The sequence below is a fragment of the Lathyrus oleraceus genome, chromosome 4 (assembly GCF_024323335.1).
Source record: "Lathyrus oleraceus cultivar Zhongwan6 chromosome 4, CAAS_Psat_ZW6_1.0, whole genome shotgun sequence".
In the NCBI taxonomy this organism is placed as follows: Eukaryota; Viridiplantae; Streptophyta; class Magnoliopsida; order Fabales; family Fabaceae; genus Lathyrus; species Lathyrus oleraceus.
Window position 1 is genome coordinate 501,161,334 of NC_066582.1, and position 22,005 is coordinate 501,183,338.

General features: G+C 40.3%; 1 protein-coding gene across 1 annotated transcript; it reads left to right on the forward strand.

Moving 5' to 3' along the window:
- The first annotated feature begins 1,531 nt into the window (after positions 1–1,531).
- On the forward strand, positions 1,532–21,545 carry LOC127138224 (uncharacterized). Its single transcript, XM_051064616.1, has 4 exons — positions 1,532–1,693; positions 3,878–4,138; positions 4,212–4,808; positions 21,066–21,545. Exons 1-4 carry the CDS (start codon positions 1,532–1,534, stop codon positions 21,543–21,545), a joined length of 1,500 nt encoding a protein of 499 aa, XP_050920573.1.
- Positions 21,546–22,005: the final 460 nt, after the last annotated feature.

Consider the following 22,005-nt stretch of genomic DNA (forward strand, 5'->3'; position numbering starts at 1 on the left):
GAGGCGCTAGCCTCTCTTTCTCTCCTCAATGCATCAAGCTCAGCTTGCATGGCTTCCAGTCTTGCATGAAGCTCCCGATTACTAGGAGCCTTTCCTTTTTTAACACTCAGGGAGGTCGGAGTGACTCCAAATCCCTTACCCCTCACCCGACCAGAATACTCAGGGACATCTAATGCCCGACTAAGTATGCCCTTAGTATCATTGGGAGATATAGACTGAGATAGCTCCTCCTGAAAAATCAGATGAATACCGTATACTTGTTCGCTGTGAATTTTGGCGAACAACCTCTGGTTTACCAAAACTTGTAGAATTGGGTTACTTGCAGGATCAACCACACAAATCCTAGGACATGTGCAGATCTAGATAGTCTTGAAGATGTCTAAAATCACTTTCATATCTTTCATTTCTGTTCTCTAAGTGTTTTACGTCGAAATATGTTGATTACAATGTTAAGTGGATGTAAATTTAACAAGATAAAGTAAATGGCGGAAAATAACTGACGAAATGTAAAGTGTCGAAAAGGATAAAGTGCAAAAAGATAAATGACTGGAAAACATAAAAGAGATTTGTAAAGAACTTTGAACTTTATAAAATAAACTTTGAAGGAATTGGTGTTTGTTTACACATACATTTTCCAAATATGACTCTTTTCTCTCACACGGGTACTTTGAGTGTTTTCAGGAATTTTGTATAAGTAATTCTTCACACCTTTTTTTAGATAATAACTACCCTATATATACACAAATAACATAACTGTTATTAACGACTAAATCCTAAAACTACGACACATGGCCCTCCTCCTTTCGCCAGATGCTTCCACGCGTCTTCTGCCAAACGTCACAACCTTTTAAATTCAAATTTACTTTTAAGTCGAAATGACGTCTTCCTTCAGGATATTTGTCGAATTATCAACATACTGCAATGTTCTCCCTATCTGTCAAAAGTGCTTTTCCTAGGTGCAAACATCTTTGTCGAAATGACGAAACTTCCATTTTGTCGAAGTGTCGAACCATACTTATTAATCAAATCGTTTCAACCCATGTCATCATTTGTCGAAAAAATCATTTCTTACACCAAATCTCATGGCGTCGAAAACGCACGTATACAAATTGCCCCCCAGCAAAGACGTTTCGACCGTTGTTCTGGAGAAACAGTCATTTGTTGTCAATCAGTGTTTTGATGCCATGTCATTTAATCTTCATTAAATGCAAGTCTGATAATCTCAATTCCCAATGCAGGTTCATCATTACACTTTCTCCACAATGTCACGTCTAGCCCACGTTCACCATCTACTTCCATCATTTCCTCACATCATGGTTTCTTTTCAACTTCCACCTCTTCATCATTTCCATCAGAAATGGCCACGTGTCCCACTAACACCATTACCATCTAAAACGTTTCAACATCTTCTTCCTATAAGTACCCATAAACCTTTTCTTTAAACCCTTTTACGTTTCAGATTTCCTTTTTTCATACCCATTTCTCAAGCTTTTCACATTTTCTGAGAAATCTTCTTCAGTTTTTTCCAGCAATGGCGCCTCAAAAACCCTCAAGCAGTAAACACTCCAAGAAGAAACAAGACTCATCTCTTCCTCCTGTACATGATTTAAAAGGGCCAATGACCATTGGAAATCAACAGTATGTTCCGGAACCTCCAAATGAAAAGGAAAAAGACTGCATCTATAAATCTCAGGTACTAATCCCTGTTCTTATTTCTGGAAATTATCACGCTATGTTAGGTCCCCTTCCAAATCCAGAGATTAAACCAGAGCGTTTAAGAGAATTTTTTCCATCTTACTTTCACACAAAACCCATAGGCGCTGGAAGAAAACCTCAGCCTAAAGAGAAAGTTGTAGAACAAAAAGATTCATCGAGTTCGACGGATATTGGAGAGTTGGACTTAACCTATTTGAATTTTCCCAGGATATTTAGAACCTGTCCATGGTTGAAAGATCCTTCTGACTACGTATCTTGGTTAGATAAAATCGAAAAAGTTAAAGGGTCTTTTTGGAAAGAAGTAGGCATTTTCGACCTTATCCAGTTGTCGAGAGTAGGACCCAATATCTGCCCAAATATGCTTTTGGCTTCTCTCTACTTTTGGGATAGTACTTACAACACCTTTCACCTTCCTTGTGGGATGGTTACGCCTACCCTTTTCGACGCAGCAGCCATTGTTGGTCTTCACCCCAATGGTATAGATTTCGACCCTACTGTCTTAAGTGAAGATACCATTGCTTTCGAGACTAGCCTTGCACCCTACTCCTTATTCATGTCCTATTACCATGATAAGAGTACCACTGAAGTTTTAGATGTCGAACATATAGCCTTTTTGACACTATGGCTGTCCAAATATGTGTTCTGTTCTCGCTCTCTTCAAGTTGCCAAGAGATTTATCACCATAGCCAATCAGCTTCATGCAGGCACGAAACTATGTTTGAGCGAAATGATTCTGGCGAATCTCTATGAATCTCTGAGCGAGAGCGTACATTTCTTAAAGAACACCAAATCCCAAGGGAAAATCAACTTATCAGGACCTTTTTGGCTCTTGCAACTATGGCTCAATGCCACCTTTGAAGCTAGTCTTCCTGTAGCACCAGAAATAGATGAAGAAGAAGTAAACAATAGGACTGTCGAATGGCCAAGATTAGTGCTACTAACGCCAACTGATGAAGGAATCAGCCTTCGACAAGCTTTTAAAAGCTATGTTATGATGTTTGCTAAAAGTCATCAATTTACTTCGACCATGGCACCTTTTGCTGATAGAAAAATCGGACCTAAGTGGTTTACCCAACAACTGCCCTTGGAGATGCAAAAGGACGAAAACACATTTCTGAATGTTTGGGAATCGTTCTTGACCCCTAGGCTCCTTTTTTCTTATCGTAACACCACTAAAAACCAAATTGCTTTGATAGTTTATCAACCCAACCTTGTTTCTAGACAATTTGGTCTAATCCAAATCAAACCTCAACCTATATTCCCCAAAAAGGGGTCCATCATCTTTTATAACTCCCTTTACACTGAAGACGAAGGCAAAGAGCTGTCGAAGAAACTAGCTGATGCTTCTCTCGACATTCGACCAGTTATTTTTCGACCACCATTCTTATGCACTCCTGAGTTTGATGAATGGTGGAAGGATTATTATTCCAACAAATTTTTTGACGTAGCTGCTTTTGCTACACTTTTGACAAATGCTTTCGCTTTTGTGCAGGATCGGACCAAAAAAGGTATTCCACGACATATTAAGGAAATACAGAAATTTCAAAAATATTTTGAAACTGCGTATAGACCTGATGATCTTAGTCGAACCATATGCGAAGCAGCGGCCGAATTAAAACGTAAATTGACAGAGAAGTTTAAAAAACTGTCATTGCCTTCTAATCTTTCACCAGAGGCGCGCTATGACCTGGCTTTCAATTGTCATCCACCAAAGTTTCCTCCTTTGCCAACTGCTGACTTTGGGGTGGCGTTTGGTTTTCCACTTCCAGACTGGTTCCTTTGTGGGGATTTTATGAAAATTCTTCGTCAAAAGTATCAAAAACCTGCTGAGCGTGTGGTTCCGACTAAGTATCATCTGGGCGAATATCCAGGACACCTTCATATTGGAATAGAACACGTTCGCGTGGAAGATACCATTCTTGAAGGTGTTCACAGAAAAATATGATTTTTCTTTCTGTTATTCTAACTGTCTTATCATGTATCTCTTATCTTTGTTTCTGAATTTTCTTTCTTTCCTTAGCCGTGAAGATCCCTGCTAAGAAAGCTGCTGTCGAAGCGTCGCCCAGTACTGCCAAGAAGCCTTCGACAAAGGTACAACACTTTTTCCTTATTATTTTCCTTCCATTATTCAAAACTAACTGGCTTTGGCCTGTATGACTAGGTAAGTCGAAAACCCTCAACAATCCAAAAGAAGAAGAGTGAAGAGGAGAGAAAAGAGGATAAAGTCCCTAGTGAAGAGTCTGGTGATGAATCTCCAGAGTTAGTCCCTCCTCCTCAGAAGAAAAAGAAACTCACGAAGGTTTCTTCCCAAAGGTCCATCGTCAACCCAATCAGGAAGGATTCTGCCAGTACTTCTCCTGCCAAGCCTCAGTCGAAAGATACGGGGAGTGGAAAATCCGGTTTTAACACTGAAATTCCTGAGGTAATTTTTCAATTCGACAGCATATGTTTACCTTTCCTACATCTTTCTTCTAAATCTTAGAATTTATTTTTAGGAACAAGTGGCTGTCGAAGGAGCGTCTGAGAAAATTTTGGAGGAAATAGCGCCAGAGGAAGATATCCCCGCCAGTGACCATGACATGCAAACCATAGAAGAATTCGACACTACAGTGGGTGAAGCTTCTGAAGATGAATCTCCTCCTCATCCAGGATTACATGTTGCACCTCAGGGCGATGATATTGAAATGGAGGTTGTAGTCGAAGATGATCCTGAAGATGGAGCTGCCAGAGATGGGGACAACCAGTTGAAACGAACAGAGGTTGAGCCTACTTCGACGCGAAACACTCCACCTGCTCCTGACCGGGCCCAAGTGAGTGGCAAATCAACTGGTTCGACCAGTTTTTCTCGCGAGGAGCTTGAGAATCTCAAAGTGCAAAGACCTTTGGAGTATCTGAAAGCCATGCTTAGCACCCGTTTCAATTTTCAGGATTCTTCGCAGAGTAGTTCGACCACTTCTGGGGCAACTTCTGAAGCACCATCACTTGGCAACCTCCTGACCAAAATCAAAACGAAAATCCTTGATGTCGATTTGTTTAAAGTCTTGGAAGAAAATTCCCTTGCACAAATTGGTCTTAAGAAAATTCTAAAGCAAGTGAATGTCCTGGAAGCTTCTGCTGAGATTGGAAGTTTTGTGATGGAGCCGATGACTCTCATTGACTTGGCCACTGCAGATCTCCATCGTCAAAGGGATCTTACCAATCAAATCTCCTCCAAGTCTGAAACTCAAACTGCTGAATGGGATGCTGTTTCGACTTCGACTGACAAAGTTTCAAAATTGCAAAAGCTCTCTGAAACGTATGTCGAAGAAGTTGCTGCTTGCAATGACAATATTCAAAAATGGAAAACGCAGATAGCAGCACTTCAAGAAAAGATCTCTCAAGAGGAGAAACGTAAGGCATCCATTCAGCAACCCAGGCAGAGCGAGATTGACGAAGAATTGAGGGTGGGTATTCGACATGCAGAGAAAGCCCATCAACTTAGTCAGGAGATTGAGACTCTCTCTACTCACAAAAGTCTTTGTGATCATCGACTCCAACTCCAGAGGCAGAAGTTTGCCACTTTGAGGAATACTTTTGCCAATTTTAATTTTTAGTCGAATTTATTTAGCAACTCTCAGCCCTTTGAGGCTTTCTTTGTAATAACTTTTTAATGCCATTTTTATTTGGCCCATCTTATCACAATTATGTTTTGCACTTATTCTGTTACTACTTTTACTTCTTGCAATATAGGCTTATATTTTTTCAAATACTTGCCATTTATTCTTAGGATTCTCTTATCCTTCTCTATTTCTTCTATTTCATACGCGCCATTTGAAAATGTTCTCAAGACCTGGAAAGGTCCCTCCCATTTAGGAGACCACTTTCCCATTAATTTATCCTTTCGATCCATAGGAAGGATTACTTTCCACACAAGATCACCTATTAAGAAGGTCTTGAATCTTACTTTCTTGTTGTAAAATCTTTCGACTCTCTCCTTTTGTCTTCTTATTAGGTCTAGCGCGCGCAGCCTTTCTTCGTCTAAATCAACTAGTTCGTCCATCATCATACTCCAATATGTATCTGATGGGATTTCATGATGCCTTTGCACTCTGACTGACTGCAGATATATTTCGACTGGCAAAACTGCATCGTGTCCGTAAGTCAACTTGAATGGAGTCGAATTCGTTGCCTCTTTGGGGGACGTTCGACAAGCCCACAAGGCTTGATCCAAAGTCTTATGCCAATTTCTAGGCTTTTTCCCCACATGCTTCTTAATCAAGTTTATCACTACCTTGTTGGCTGCTTCAACTTGCCCATTTGCTTGAGCGTAGTAGGGTGTCGAAGTAAGGAGCTTAAAACCTGTTTCTTGTGCAAACTTCTGCATGTTTTTACCGGTGAACACAGATCCTTGATCTGTTGTTATTGTCTCAGGTATCCCAAATCTGTAGATTATGTATTTTTGGATAAAGTCTATGACTGCTTCTTGATCCACATTCGCCAATGGTATGGCTTCGGTCCATTTTGTGAAATAGTCTATCCCAACCAAAATGTACCTTTGCCCTTTTGAGGAAGCTGGTCGAATCTCCCCGATCAAGTCCAACGCCCATCCTCTGAATGGCCAAGGTTTTATAATTGAGTGCAACTCACTTGCAGGGACATGAGGTATGCCTGCATGTACTTGACATTCCTGACAACCTTTTGCGAATTCGACACAATCTTTCAGCATTGTTGGCCAATACATTCCTTGTCGAAATAAAAGCCACTTCATTTTGTGACCTGCTTGGTGCGCGCCACACGCTCCACTGTGTACATTCGACAAGGCTATGTAGGCTTCGTCCTCACTCAGGCATTTCAACAAAACTCCTTCTGCAGTCTTTTTGAATAATTCATTTCCCAAAAGTACGTAACTCAAAGCTCTGTATTTTACCTTTCTTTCCGCTTTCTGATTTGGGTCTTGTAGATAATCCTTGACAGGCTTTCTCCAGTCTGTTATTCCTGAATCATCTATGTTGAATATCTCGAAGTTTTCTTCGTCACCGTATCCTAATCTTATTGACTCTAGATCCGATGGGGACAACTTGGTGGACACGACTCTTCCTCTGACTTCAATGGCTTCTTCTAACTTTTCCTTCGACACTTTGTATCCGGACGCTAGTTGAGCAAGATCATTCGCTTCTTGATTCTTCAACCTGGGAATGTGCCTGAAGACGACGTTGTCGAATGCTTTGAGAAGTCTATTGGCTATTACAAAGTACATGATTAAATTTTCTTTCACGCACTTATACTCTTTCGTCAACTGCTTTATTACCAGTTCGGAATCACCCATTATTTCGACTCTCGTTGCCCCCAATTTCAACAAGATTTCAAGTCCAGCGATCAAAGCTTCGTATTCTGCTTCATTATTTGAACACAGACTTTCAACTTTGTACTTGAATTTTGTTGGAATTTTTTCAGGAGAAATAATCAACATCCCAACGCCCGTTCCGTTTTTATGACTGGAACCGTCGAAGTACAGTTTCCAAGGTTCCAGTTCGACGTATTCCACGTCTTCGTTTATAGAGTGGTCCGCTATGAAATCAGCGACCACTTGTCCTTTCACTGCTTTTAAAGGCAGATATTTCAAGGAGTATTCTGTTAAAGCTAAAGCCCACTTTCCAATTCGACTATGTAAAATAGATTTAGATAACATATACTTTATTACGTCGAAATGGGAAGAAATATATACATCGACAGGTTTTATATAATGCTTTAGTTTGATACAAGAGAAATATACACACAGGCATAACTTTTCTATAATGCTATATCTAGTTTCGGCATCGTTCAGGACTCTACTGAGATAATAAATGGCCCTTTCGACGCCATTCTCATCTTCTTGACACAACATACTTCCTAATGTTTTGTCTGATGCCGAAATGTACAATCTCATATTTCTTTTTCTGCAAGGAGACATCAGGATTGGGGGATTAGCCAGGTACTCCTTGATTTTGTCGAAAGCCGCTTGCTGTTCTTGCCCCCATGCGAAGTCTTCTTTCTTTAGTCGAAGTAGAGGAGAGAAAGCTTGTGTCTTCCCACTGAGGTTGGAGATGAATCTTCTGAGAAAGTTGATTTTCCCTAGCAGAGACTGCAAACCCTTTTTGGTTGATGGCGCTTTCGCTTCCATTATGGCCTTGGCTTTATTTTCGTTTATTTCGATCCCCTTCTTATGGACCACAAAGCCTAAGAAATCACCCGCCTGCACACCAAAAGCACATTTAAGTGGGTTCATTTTCAAACCAAACTTCCTCATCCTTTCAAAGGATTGTCGAAGATGATCTATATGATTTTTTCCTGAAACAGACTTAATCACAATGTCGTCAATATACACTTGCATGAAAGTTTCGATGAAATCATGAAAGATGGAATTCATGGCACGTTGGTAAGTCGCTCCAGCGTTCTTTAAACCAAAAGGCATTACTACCCATTCGTACGTTCCTATGGCTCCAGGACAACGGAAAGCCGTTTTAGGAACGTCTTCTTCAGCGATAAAAATTTGGTTATAGCCAGAGTATCCGTCTAGCATACTTAAGTACTCATGGCCGGCTGCAGCATCTATGAGCATTTCTGCCACTGGCATAGGATATTCATCCTTTGGGGTAGCCGAGTTTAAGTCTCGAAAATCAATACATACCCTAAGTTTGCCATTTTTCTTAATTACTGGAACAATATTTGCAATCCATTCGACATACCTGGTTGTGCGGATGAACTTGCATCTTAGAAGTCTTTCGACCTCTTCTTTTATTTTCGACAGGATTTCTGGTGCGAAGCGTCTCGGAGTCTGCTTTACTGGCTTCTTCTTTTCCATTATTGGCAACTGCATTTCGACCAGACTTCTGTCAAGACCAGGCATTTCGTCATAATCCCATGCGAAACAGTCTTTGAACTCTTTCAGTAACTGGACTATTTCGACTTTGAACTGGGGGTCCATTTTTGCGCTTATGTACGTTGGTCTATGTTCTGCCCCCACTCCTAAGTTTATTTCTTCTAAAGGATCCTGCGCCACCATCTTCTCGTTAGTTGACACTGGATCTTTTTCGAACCCCAGAGGTTCGTCGTCGTAAATGGCGTCAAGCTTTTGGTGTTGCCATCCGCCCATTTGGTTGGTGACATGATCTTCCGCAACGTCTTCTTGAGGACATTGTTTGTTGGAGTTCTCTTGGTTGGCTTCGACAGCCATACTTTTTACCTCAGCCTCAAGGGCCTCTTTTAGTTTATTTTCGGCCATGTAAGCCGTAATCTTTTCGATCGCTGATTGTTCACTCGTCATCGTCAAATTCACTACCCCATCCCGTCGGCGCTATATGAGTGGTTCCCCATATGTAAGTTTCGCCAATCACTTCTTTATCCCACTGGAAACCATGCGTTGGATGTAGGTACATGGAGCAATAGGCATTGTCTGTCGTCTTCAAGTCGAATTCTGTCGGGCTGCAGGGAGGTATATGAGCCAGGTTTTTGTCGAAGCTTTGGTTGTTGACAATGTTTACCTCGGTCATGAAGTAGCTTTGGTCAGCCTCGATGTTTTCGACGATTCCATCTGGCCTCCATATGGCTATCCGCTGGTGCATTGAAGAGGGTACAGCTCCTACGCCGTGAATCCATTCCCTACCAAGCAGCAGGTTGTAGTTGGCTTTCGAAGCGATGACTATGAACATTGTAGGTCTTGTTATGGTTCCTACAGTTAAGTTCACTCGGATGACTCCCATAGTTGTCCCTATCTTCCCTTCGTAATTCGACAGCACCATGTTGTGAGGCTCGCGTCCGAATCGTCTTTTCCAATCTTCTTCAGCATGTAGTGGGGCATCAAATTCACTGCCGCTCCCCCGTCCACCAGTATCTTATTCACGCCGACATTTTCCACCTTTCCTTTTATAAACAGAGGTTTCAAATGCGCTTTCATGGAGTCGTCTGGTCTTTCGAAAAAAGCGTTTTGCTCTTCGACGCATCCGTTGTTCATCACATAGTAGCAGACAGGCTTGTGTGCCATTGTTTCTTCCTCCATTTCGTCTCCTTCATCCTCAATTTCCATGACTCTATCATAGTCTCTAGGGAGAACAGAGACCACGTTGCAAATCACGTTGAAGGATGCCTCTGAGTCAGAGTTAAAACTGTCGGTTACTTCATCATCTTCCTGCATCTTCTCTTTCGACGCCACCGATTCGACAACTCTGCTAGGATTGATCTGGAGGGGAGTCTCTTTCCTGCTCCTTGTCTGACGATTGTTGCTAGATTCTGCTTCGTTTGGACCATTCATGTTCTTTTTCGCCATCTCTATTTCTGCCCTCTTCTGCCTTTGGAACCTCCTCCATTGGGACCTGGACATGGGATTTTTGCCTTTGTAATTCTCTGACGGGTATGGTCTTGGCTTGTGTTTTTCCATTTCCTTCTTGCCCTCCATCGACGCGCCTCTCTGAACCTCGAACTTTCCCCATTTCTTCTGCCCCTGGGCGTCCCTAATGGGTTGAACCCATTTGTCGTCCGTCGCTTTGTCAGGTGGTTTATAGGTGTTCTGGCGTCTCTCTCCGTGCCTCCACTGGTGGTGATCACTTCTCCTTGGGTCATATCTCACTGTTCCCCAATTCTCTTTCCTTTTGGTCTTATCCACCGCTTCCAGGTTGGTTGCTGCCTTCCTGTCGAAAACAGCGCCGCAGCGTGGGCACAACATCACTTCGGTTTTCATCCTTTGGCACCTCTTGATGAATTCCATTAAGTTTTCCTCCTCTCTAGGGTACGCCAGCCTTTGGTACTCTTTCTGACGACGCTCTTCGCCCTTTTCGACCTGGTCCTTCTGAGATATTTCTACCATATTTACCCCAACATTTTGTTCGTCGGCGATGCTTAATTCGTTCATCTTCCTGATGAGCCTCTCTTCTTCGCCTTCGACGCCTTTTGGTGTCTGGTCGAACTCTTTCTCTGGGCAACAGCACCAAGATATGGTCCTGGGACCATGTTTGCAACAGCATTTGTTCCAATTTCTTCTGGGGTCTTCCATTGTCCTACGCAGAATCCCACTGATCATGGGCTTCGAAGGACCGTTAGCGGCTTCCGCTTTGATTTTTGTGACCTCTTCACTGAAAGGCCCCATGGTGTTGACGCAGTTGGCGATATCACCTTTCTTTGCTTTGTTAGAATCAAGGCCTTCAGCAGCCTTGTTTTCAATCGCTGGGTCTTCAGTAACCCTCCCCTTCGTATTAGGGGCATGCTCAATTGCGTCGACTGTCTCCTCATTGTTTTCTGAAGAGGCATCTCCCCAACCGCTTGGTTGGATTGTGTTGATGTCGATCTGAGAGCTTGCCGGCGCGTTGTACTTCACAAGAAAATCATATTTCCCACTTGGTTGTCCCAAGCGGTCCCAATTCTCCTCTTGTCGAAACTTCACATTCTCGACAGCATTGTCACCGTCCTTCTTGTCGAAACCTCCAGTAGTTTCTATTCTTTTCTGGCTTGCGAGATCATCAGTAATCTCGACCATGTTGACATTTGCGTCGAAGCTTCCAGGGGCTTCCACCATTTCCAAATTGCCATCAGGAGCAACTTCGGCCTCCACCATGTTTACGACGGATGGTTCAGCATAGTGGGCTTCGACTGCTTGCATAGGATTCGAGTCGATCTTCATCTGTTGTTTTGGTTTGTCACCAAACTTCAGCCTTCCGTCCCGGATAGCATTTTGAACGAGATCCCTGAAAAGGAAACAACGAGACGTCTTATGGCCCAGAAAATTATGGTATTTACAAAAACCTCTCTTTTTCTGTTGTTCCATAGGCGGTTCTTTAGCGCCTGGTGGTTTTATTAATTGACCATCTTTAACCAACAGATCGAAGATTTCGTCACACTTGGTGATGTCGAACGTATAAGTCCTTTTGGGGAACTTATCGTTGGTTTCGACTGGGTTTCCGTTCGACGGGGTTAGTACTTTGCACGAATAAGGTGGCCCTTGTTTTAGTTCTGCTAGGTCGATTTCTTGTTCGTCGAAGCTACTTGGTTCGTGTTCGTCGAACTCATCATCTTGGCGAACCCCTACGTAGGCTACCCTCTCTTTTTTATTCTTATTTGCCCTGAATTTTTCGTCCCTTAACCTTTCGACCTGTCTCACTCTATCCGCTAATTGTGCCATATCCCTCAGATACTGGGTATCTAGTTTCTTCCTTATAGAATAGTCTAGTCCCCCTGCGGCCATTTCGACCAACTCATGTTCTGGCACTGGGGTGAAACATCTAGCCTTTAGCAATCTGAACCTATTTAAATAATCATCTATTGGTTCGGAGTGTTTTCTCTTGACACTGGCTAATTCTTTCAGACTTATTTTTGTTTGTCCCATGTAGAATTGTTCATGGAACAGCCTTTCTAATTGGGTCCACGTGTATACTGAGTTTGCAGGCAAAGATGTAAACCAAGTAAACGCGTTTTTTGTTAAGGAACTAGGGAAATATTTTATTTTCAAATTTTCGTTACGGGCTATCTCCCCTGCCTCGATCAGGTAACGTGCCACATGTTCTATAGTGGACTCACTAGTGTCCCCTGAGAACTTTGTGAACTTAGGGACTTTCCACCTTGGTGGCAATTCTTCTTGCAGAATATATTCTGATAGTGGGGATGCGTAACTAGGCCTTTGTAAACCCATGTTCATCCCATTTTGTGCCATTATCGTTTCGACCATGGCTGCCAAATTATTTTCGACAGGCGGATTATTATACCGCATCCGTTGTTGCAATACAACATCCGCGTCCTGGCCTCTCTGGATTACTATCCTTCTAGGCTCTTGTGGAATGGGGATTTCGACACGAGGCTGTTCGACTACATCCTCTCGGTTTCTGACGTTCGTTTGAGGATTGTCTAACGGTATCTGGTTTATCGTAGGTTCTTCTTGGACCGCTACCGCTGGGTTATGAACCACTTGTTCTCTGTGTCGAGTTTGAGGGACTCCGAAGAAATCAGCAATGCGCGTCATTTGCGCTGCCAACGCTTGGTTTGTTTGAGTGGTGTTCTGTATCAGTGGATTAAACACCGCTCCCATTTGTTGCGTCAACATTTGGACCATATCATGATTACTCTCGTTCATCTGCTGTCTAATCACTTGCGCCAAATTATTTGTTATCGGCGGCACGTAAAGTGGTTGTTGATTCAGTCTACTCACGTTTCCACCATATCCTGACCCTTGTAAGGGTGAAGACACGTTGGCCATCGAGTCTGAATATATTAACGGGGAGTTATGTAAATTTGCCATCAACGAAGTTGGCATTCCGAAGGGTTGTTCCCTACCAGGCGGAGGCATGGTGAAATTTGTTACAAAAGGCCTAGAAGTGTTTCCCACAGGGGGGGGTGTCCCAATGGGCATTTGTTGTGCCCTGAAGGACGAACTAGGCGCGTTTTGTGACATCGAAACCGCTGGTATCGACCCCGCTGACGAAGGTACAGCCTCTGACACAGGGACCGATCCTATATTGCCTTCTGCCGAAGGGACAGGGTTAGATACTGGGATGGATTCGTTAGGATTATTTGGCTGGTTCGCCATTTTCCTTACTCTTGTTCTTTTAGGTATTTCTACTTCGGATACGACTAATTTACCGCTTCTCAGTCTCATACAAATGAAGGACAGATTTTGACTAGCGATTATCTAACTTTCTAAATTTTTGCACAGTCCCACTGGGCGTGCCAATTTGTTCGCTGTGAATTTTGGCGAACAACCTCTGGTTTACCAAAACTTGTAGAATTGGGTTACTTGCAGGATCAACCACACAAATCCTAGGACATGTGCAGATCTAGATAGTCTTGAAGATGTCTAAAATCACTTTCATATCTTTCATTTCTGTTCTCTAAGTGTTTTACGTCGAAATATGTTGATTACAATGTTAAGTGGATGTAAATTTAACAAGATAAAGTAAATGGCGGAAAATAACTGACGAAATGTAAAGTGTCGAAAAGGATAAAGTGCAAAAAGATAAATGACTGGAAAACATAAAAGAGATTTGTAAAGAACTTTGAACTTTATAAAATAAACTTTGAAGGAATTGGTGTTTGTTTACACATACATTTTCCAAATATGACTTTTTTCTCTCACACGGGTACTTTGAGTGTTTTCAGGAATTTTGTATAAGTAATTCTTCACACCTTTTTTTAGATAATAACTACCCTATATATACACAAATAACATAACTGTTATTAACGACTAAATCCTAAAACTACGACACATGGCCCTCCTCCTTTCGCCAGATGCTTCCACGCGTCTTCTGCCAAACGTCACAACCTTTTAAATTCAAATTTACTTTTAAGTCGAAATGACGTCTTCCTTCAGGATTTTTGTCGAATTATCAACATACTGCAATGTTCTCCCTATCTGTCAAAAGTGCTTTTCCTAGGTGCAAACATCTTTGTCGAAATGACGAAACTTCCATTTTGTCGAAGTGTCGAACCATACTTATTAATCAAATCGTTTCAACCCATGTCATCATTTGTCGAAAAAATCATTTCTTACACCAAATCTCATGGCGTCGAAAACGCACGTATACAATACTTGTCAAATATTTGTGTATAAAAATGTTATTCAATTATTGAAAAAATGTTATACTTACACATTTCTGGTATACGTGTAAAACTTCTTCTTGAGGAACTCCAGATTTGCCCACACGGGCTTCCTTCCACAAAACATGTGCAGGAAGAGATGTTTCTGAACTTTCCTCCTTCTGCAGCTACACATTAAGTCATACAATTTGATCAGATAAAACTAATATATGATGAACAAATTTGTTATCGCAATTTATAAATACTTACCATGGATTGTTCTAAGCGTCCATATCCGACACGTCCTTTTCGGTACGGATATGCGGGACTTGATGCTCTTTCCCGATTTGTAGCACTTATTCTTTGAAAAACCGGGTCTTGTCTTTTGGATTTGAAAGCTTCCCATTCTTCAGCCGATATCAAACTTTCATATTTTTTAGGAAGCTCCGCATCCACAAAATTACCATCCGCATCCTTAAGGAACTTGGATGATAAAAATGTCCGAAACCCTCTTAGAAGCTTTCCGGCCAACTTCATACAAAAACCTCTTCTTTCTTCTTCGATGTTAAAACATCGCTAAGAAAAACATACAGATTGATAGTTAGTATCGGTAATTGAAAAAACATAATTGATACCGTATAATTAAGGGCCAAATGATTGTACCTTTATCTCACTCCAAATTTTTTCTTTCGACTCATTCAGCTCTTTGTTTCTCCAATCATCACATGTAATGGGAATTTCATTCCTTACTAGTGCACCGATAAAACTAGTTAAGGTATGCCCATTAGGTTCTATAAGCTGTCCCTGGTTGTTCCAACAGACATCTAGTATGATGCCTCGAGATCTTCCTTGGACCACCCTCCTCATTACTGTGATGCCTCTTCGAATTTCTTCTTCCGCGGATACTTTTTTACTAACTTCCTCCTGTTGGTTATCAGCCATGTCTAACCTGTAATAAACCAAGGAAACCATCAAATATCAAATATAACTTATAATCAAAGCAATTGAAAACAAAAAAATAAAGAAATCATGCATTATCAGATATAACTTATAATCAAAGCAATTGAAAACAAAAATATAATGAAATCATGCATTATCACATATAACTTATAATCAAAACAATTGAAAAAAATAAATAAAGAAACCATGGATAATTTACCTAAGTCACTAACATCTCTTTCTTTTCTTTGTTGGAATATTAATCACTTGTTTCTTAGCAATGCGTACGGATGAATTGATCCAAATTCCCTCATTATGATCGTTTCTTATATATGACTCATCCGGTATAAGATCCTCAACTTCATCATTTCTATTCAACTCATTCCGTCTAATGCATGACTCATTCTCAACATCAATATCACATTGATCGACACCGCTATCATCAGTCACTTTGTTAGAGAAAAGCACTATAGACCATTTTGTACTCTTCGGGTCATTCACATAGAACACTTGTTTAGCTTGAGATGCTAGAATAAAAGGTTCATCTTTGTACCCCACCCTAGTAAGATCAACTTGCAAAAATCCAGACTTATCCATTCGTATGCCACTACTATTCACCCACTTGCAACCAAAGATGGGAATCTGAAACTTCTCGTAATCAAACACCCAAATGTGCTCAATAACTCCAAAATATGACAAATTTGCATATTTGGGGTTTAAGTCCTTCATACTTGATATATGCATTGCTTCAGCTAGCACGGTGACACCACTATTTTGCATAGTACTCTTATCATCTTGTTCTTTGGTATAAAATGTGTATCCATTAATTGAATATGCGCTATGAGAAAACACATGCAAACTTGGACCATATGCCAAACATCTCAACATTTCTGTTACCGAAGAAGGATCTGAAGAGCGCTTCAAATAAGTATGATCCTTCAACCATTGTATGAAACTTTGATTGTGCTCTATAACTATCCAATTTTCATTTCTGTTCGGATTTAACCTTCGGAGTACATCCTTGTGCATTTCAACATATGGCTCAACCTCATTATTATTGTGCAGAACATACAAATGAACTTGATCCCGTTCATCCCTTGATATTGTCACAATTTTATTCCCAATTAATTTTTTACCTTCCATTTTGTCGAAAATCTGAGCTCTGGGGAGTCCAATCGATTGAACGTTAGACAAATATTCAGTACAAAACTCAACAGCTTCTTCAACAATGTATCGTTCAACAATACAACTCTCTGGTCGACTTCGGGATTTCACGTACCCTTTTAATATTTTCATATACCGTTCAGCAGGGTACATCCATCTCATATATGCTGGTCCACACAACTGTGTCTCTTTCACAAGATGAACAACTAAATGAACCATTATGTCAAAAAAAGACGGAGGAAAATACATTTCAAGCTCACACAAGGTAATTACAATCTCTTTTTGTAGTGTTGGTAAGATCTCGGGATCGATCACCTTACTACAAATTGACCTAAAGAAAAAACACAATTTAGTTATGGCACTTCTTACTTTTTCTGGCAAAATAGAACGTATACCTATCGGTAGAAAATGTTCCATTATAACATGGCAATCATGTGTCTTCAAATTCTTCAACTTGAGGTCTTTCATAGAAACAAGTCTTCTGATATCAGATGAGTATCCTTCTGGAACCTTAACTTCACTCAGAGACTTACACAAAATTTTTTTCTCCTTTCTAGATAAAGTAAAAGCAGCAGGTGGTAGATATGTTCGTCTTCCTTTCTTCACGGGTGCTAATTCAGTTCTCATTCCCATTTTTAACATGTCCTCCCTTGCTTTAAGGCCATCCTTAGACTTGCCTTTTATATTGAGTAATGTACCGATAACACTTTCAAATACGTTTTTTTCAATATGCATAACATCGAGAAAATGTCTCACGTACAAAGACTTCCAATATGGCAATTCAAAAAATATCGACCTTTTCTTCCACCCACCTTTCACAATCTTATGTGCAAAAGGCTTGCCAAACTCAGTACGCACATCTTTCACCTTTTCAAAAACTTGTTCACCTGACAATGCGGGTGGAGCTCTACGATGTTCGGTGTCTCCATTGAATGCTTTTCTCCACCCACGGTAGTGATGTTTAGAATGTAAGAATCTACGATGACCGAGAAACACATTCTTCTGGCAAAGTTCCAATCGAATCGTATCGGTTCCGTCTTCACAAACAGGACACGCACGTTGACCTTTAATGCTATACCCAGATAGATTCCCGTATGCTGGAAAATCATTAATTGTGCCAAACAACATCGCCCTCAAATTCAAACTTTCTTTCCTATATCCATCATAAACCTCCACACCGTTCTCCCACAAAATCTTTAAATCTTCGATCAGAGGTGTCAAGTATACGTCTATGTCATTCCCTGGTTGTTTAGGCCCAGAGATTAACATAGATAACATCATGTACTTACGCTTCATACATAGCCACGGAGGTAGGTTATAAATCATAAGAATCACAGGCCATGTGGTATGTGAGATACTTTGAAGACCATGTGGGTTCATTCCATCAGTAGATAATGCCAATCGAAGGTTTCTTGCTTCTGATCCAAACTCAGGATAATCATTATCAATCTTCGACCACTGTGGTGAATCAGCCGGATGCCGATACATTCCATCAATAATTCTTTCATCTGCATGCCAAGTAAGATGTCTTGCATCGGTTTCACTACGAAACATGCGCCTAAATCTCGGAATTATCGAAAAATACCATAAGACTTTTGCGGGAGATAATCTTTTCTTATATCGAGACAAACCGCATTTAGGGCACTCAGTTAACATTGCATATTCGTTACGAAACAAAATGCAATCGTTAGGACAAGCATGTATCTTATCATAGCTCATGCCAATAGAGCACAACATTTTTTTTGCCTCATAGGTTCGATTAGGAAGAACATTATCATCCGGTAGCATTTCTCTCATAAGGGCCAACAACTCTGTGAAACTTTTATCCGACCATCCATTGCCCGCCTTTAAGTTGTACAACTTTAATACCGCAGAAAGTCTTGAGAATTTAGTGCAACCTTTGTACAACGGTTTCTCTGCATCGCTTACCATCCTCTCAAACATTTCAGGACAATCATGAAGATCTTCTTCCAGTGCTTCTACAATCTCTTCAACTCGATCACAATCGTATGTTTCCGTGTCTTTGTCGTATGAAGCATAGGTCGTATTACTTTTTCCACTCGATTCAACATTCTCGTTAATTTTCTCACCATGAAATATCCAACACTGATAACTTTGATCAATTCCATGCCTCAACAAATGTGATTTCAATCCATGTGCGTCAACCTTACCAATATAACAACAACGCAAGCAAGGACAATGCATTCGTCTGGGGTTTTCAGCGTGTTGAACAGCATACTTAACGAATTCCAAAACCCCACTCTCGTACTCTTTGGTCATTCGATCGGCACAGATCCATGTTTTATCCATGGTTTTCCTACTTATTAAAGTAAACAATTAATCCAGACGAAAATACATAACTAAGGTAGTATCTTTGAATATCCTAACAATTATAAGCTTTAATTCATTTTAAACTTCAAAAACCTATACATAACCAATGTTAATATAAACTTCAATAACGTATCCGATACGCCAATATACCAACTTTAATTACCTCATCACTTTCATTTTTTATATTACAAGAATCAAACTTTTTCTATTACAATATACCTATAACTATACCTATAACTATATTAGAGTTCGTTCAATCATTTTATGGGAGAAATCTTGTTCCTTTAGAATGAAAGTGAGATGAACAACACTTTCGCAGTTAAAAAGAAAAAAAACTACCTATTCAATCTTCAAGTATAATCACTAAGGAAACATGAAGTTTGAACAATATTGAACATCTAAATCCAAGCCTAGTCATGACAGCCCCAACATGCAATGCATTTCAAAATTCATCATGCATACCAAGCAAGTATAAAGAAAATCAAATTGCATACACATATACATACACAACTCAATATACATACATACACAAACTAACAACTCCCAAATCACCAACTATCATTAAACATTGCATTTGTAACACCAACAACTAACCGATTAGCATAGCATTTTCAACAAACAGTTAACCATAATAAAATTAGAATTAATTCAATTAACATCAACATTCAAAATCAATAAACCAACCATATTCCATAGTAGTTTCAATGAACATTCAAATTGATTTCAAAGCATCATTAACTTTAGCATATCATTGCAACGTCCATCAACACAATAATGATTTCTAACTTCCATACTAACCTCAACTAACATGATCAATGGACTTCTAACTCATGTCACCTCTAATTACTAACAGCTTATTAACTAACATTTTTCATAACACATTTTCCTAACTGTTTTGACTACTAATCTAACTCTCCTAACACAATTAGTCTTCAAAGGGCATATGACTCTCAAGTTTTGAGAGTATCAATGAAGATAGGATGTAGTTCATTGAATATGCCAAACCTAAAGAACTTAAGTCCACAAGTCAAACACACCAGTTCTGTTCATTGAATATGCGCTTTAAAATTTACATGGTACTCATAGAATCACCCTAGCTCAGAAAAAACACACAAACACAAGAAAAACAATAAAAAAGAAAAAGAAGTATCTTGAAACATACCAGTTCTGTTCGCTTGGAATCGATGCCCGGTTTTATATGTGCTTCAACAGTTTCGTCAAACTTTGCCTTGGCGTTGGCCTGAACAATATATAATGATATTAAATGATACAGTAAACAATGGAACATTGCAGGTAAAACAGGAACAGTGTAATTGTGTCCAGTATCTTACTCAATCAAGAATACAGTACACAAAAAAAATCAAGAATACAGTACACACAAAATTTTTTGGGAATATCGGCACGGTTGAGATTGTTGAGATGAGGAGTGCGGTGGCGGAAACGGTGGAGGTTCGGAGGTGAGAGGCGAGTGCGGCGGTCGCTTGTTTGGGTGACGGCGGAGGGACCCTCGAAGGCGGAAAATAGGGTTTTCGAAAGTTGAAGGAAAATGGGGATGTCGTGTTTTGGGTGTCTGAGAGGTGAGTGAAGAAGAGGGAAAACAAAAAGACTGAGAACAAAAATAGAATCCTGAAATTTTATTTTAATTAGACCTTAGACAGCGCTTTTGTGGAAAGCGCTTTCTAAGGTATGCCTTAGACAGCGCTTTCCAAAAGCGCTTTCTAAACCCCCCCTTAGACAGCGCTTTTGGTTTCAATTTTTTTTTTAATTTAAAGACTTTAGACAGCGCTTTATCAAAAGCGCTGTCTAAGGTCTATATTTAAAAGCGCTTTCTAAAAGCGCTGTCTAAGGGGGGGTCTTAGACAGCGCTTTTAAAAAGCGCTGTCTAAGACCCCCCCTTAGACAGCGCTTTCATTATTTTCTTGGAACATTTTCCGTGTTTTATTTTAATTTTAACCTTAGACAGCGCTTTCTTTTAAAAGCGCTGTCTAAGATGCGCTGTTAAAAGTCATTTTTGGCGTAGTGTGAAACTCAAAAGTCCTTATGAATTACTACATAAACATCCTCCCATTCTCATCCACTTAAAAACCTTTGGATGTTTGAGCTATGCCACCTCCTTACAAGCTCACAGAACTAAGTTTGCACCTAGAGCTAGAAAAGTTGTTTTTCTTGGTTTTAAGGAAGGGACTAAGGGATATATTCTCTATGATTTACAACACCACAATATCTTTGTGTCTAGACATGTAGTTTTTTATGAAACTTACTTTCCCTTTAAAACCCCTAATACATCTGCACATGAACCTGAAAACACTACTCTCATGGCCTGTCCCACCTATGATGATCCACTTGTCTAACCTATTCCCTCTTCCACAACTCATGACAAGCTTTCACCTCAATCTCATGTACAGTCTACTGTTGATACACCTCAGCAGATGGTTATTAATGACCGGTCCCACCTCAGTCCAAACTTACAACCTGTCATGAATGACCTTTCACAAATGTCCCACTCTAGCACTTTGTTGGATGCACATAGGTCTAATAATCAAACTATTCCTATCATAACTTCTTTAACACCTTTATCATTACCTGATGGACAATCCCATGTTCCCCCTGCTACAACTATTTCCCCTGCTATAATTGTTTCCCCTGTTGTACCAATCACAACACAACAACCTGCTACCACTGAACAACCACATGTCCCTTTACCTGAACCAGAGCCAACAAATAATGCTGAAATGTTACATAATCGAAATTCTACTAGAGTTTCTCATCCTCCAAGTTATCTTGCAGATTACCATTGCTATAACACCATACATCATTCTCCTATCTCTCTCTTAAAACCAAACCAAAACTTTCCACTGTTGCATATCCCTTATCCTCTGTGTTGACCTATGATCATTGTTCTCCCTCTTATAAACACTATTTCCTTTCTATATCCTCTCATGTTGAACCAAAGACATTTAACCAAGCCAATAAACATGACTGTTGGAAGAAGGCAATGGATGCAGAGTTGATTGCTCTTGAGGAAAACCATACTTGCCAGATTGTTGATCTACCTTATGGAAAAACACCCATAGGATGCATATGGGTTTATAAAATCAAGCATAAGGCAGATGGCTCCATTGAGAGATTTAAAGCCAGACTGGTGGCAAAGGGGTATACACAAATGGAGGGTATTGATTACTTTGACACATTCTCTCTTGTAGCCAAGATTACTACATTCAGAGTTGTTTTATCATTAGCTGCTGTTAAAGGTTGGCACTTAGAACAACTAGATGTGAACAATGCCTTCCTTCATGGTGACTTACATGAAGAGGTATATATGACTCTCCCTCCTGGTTTATCTGG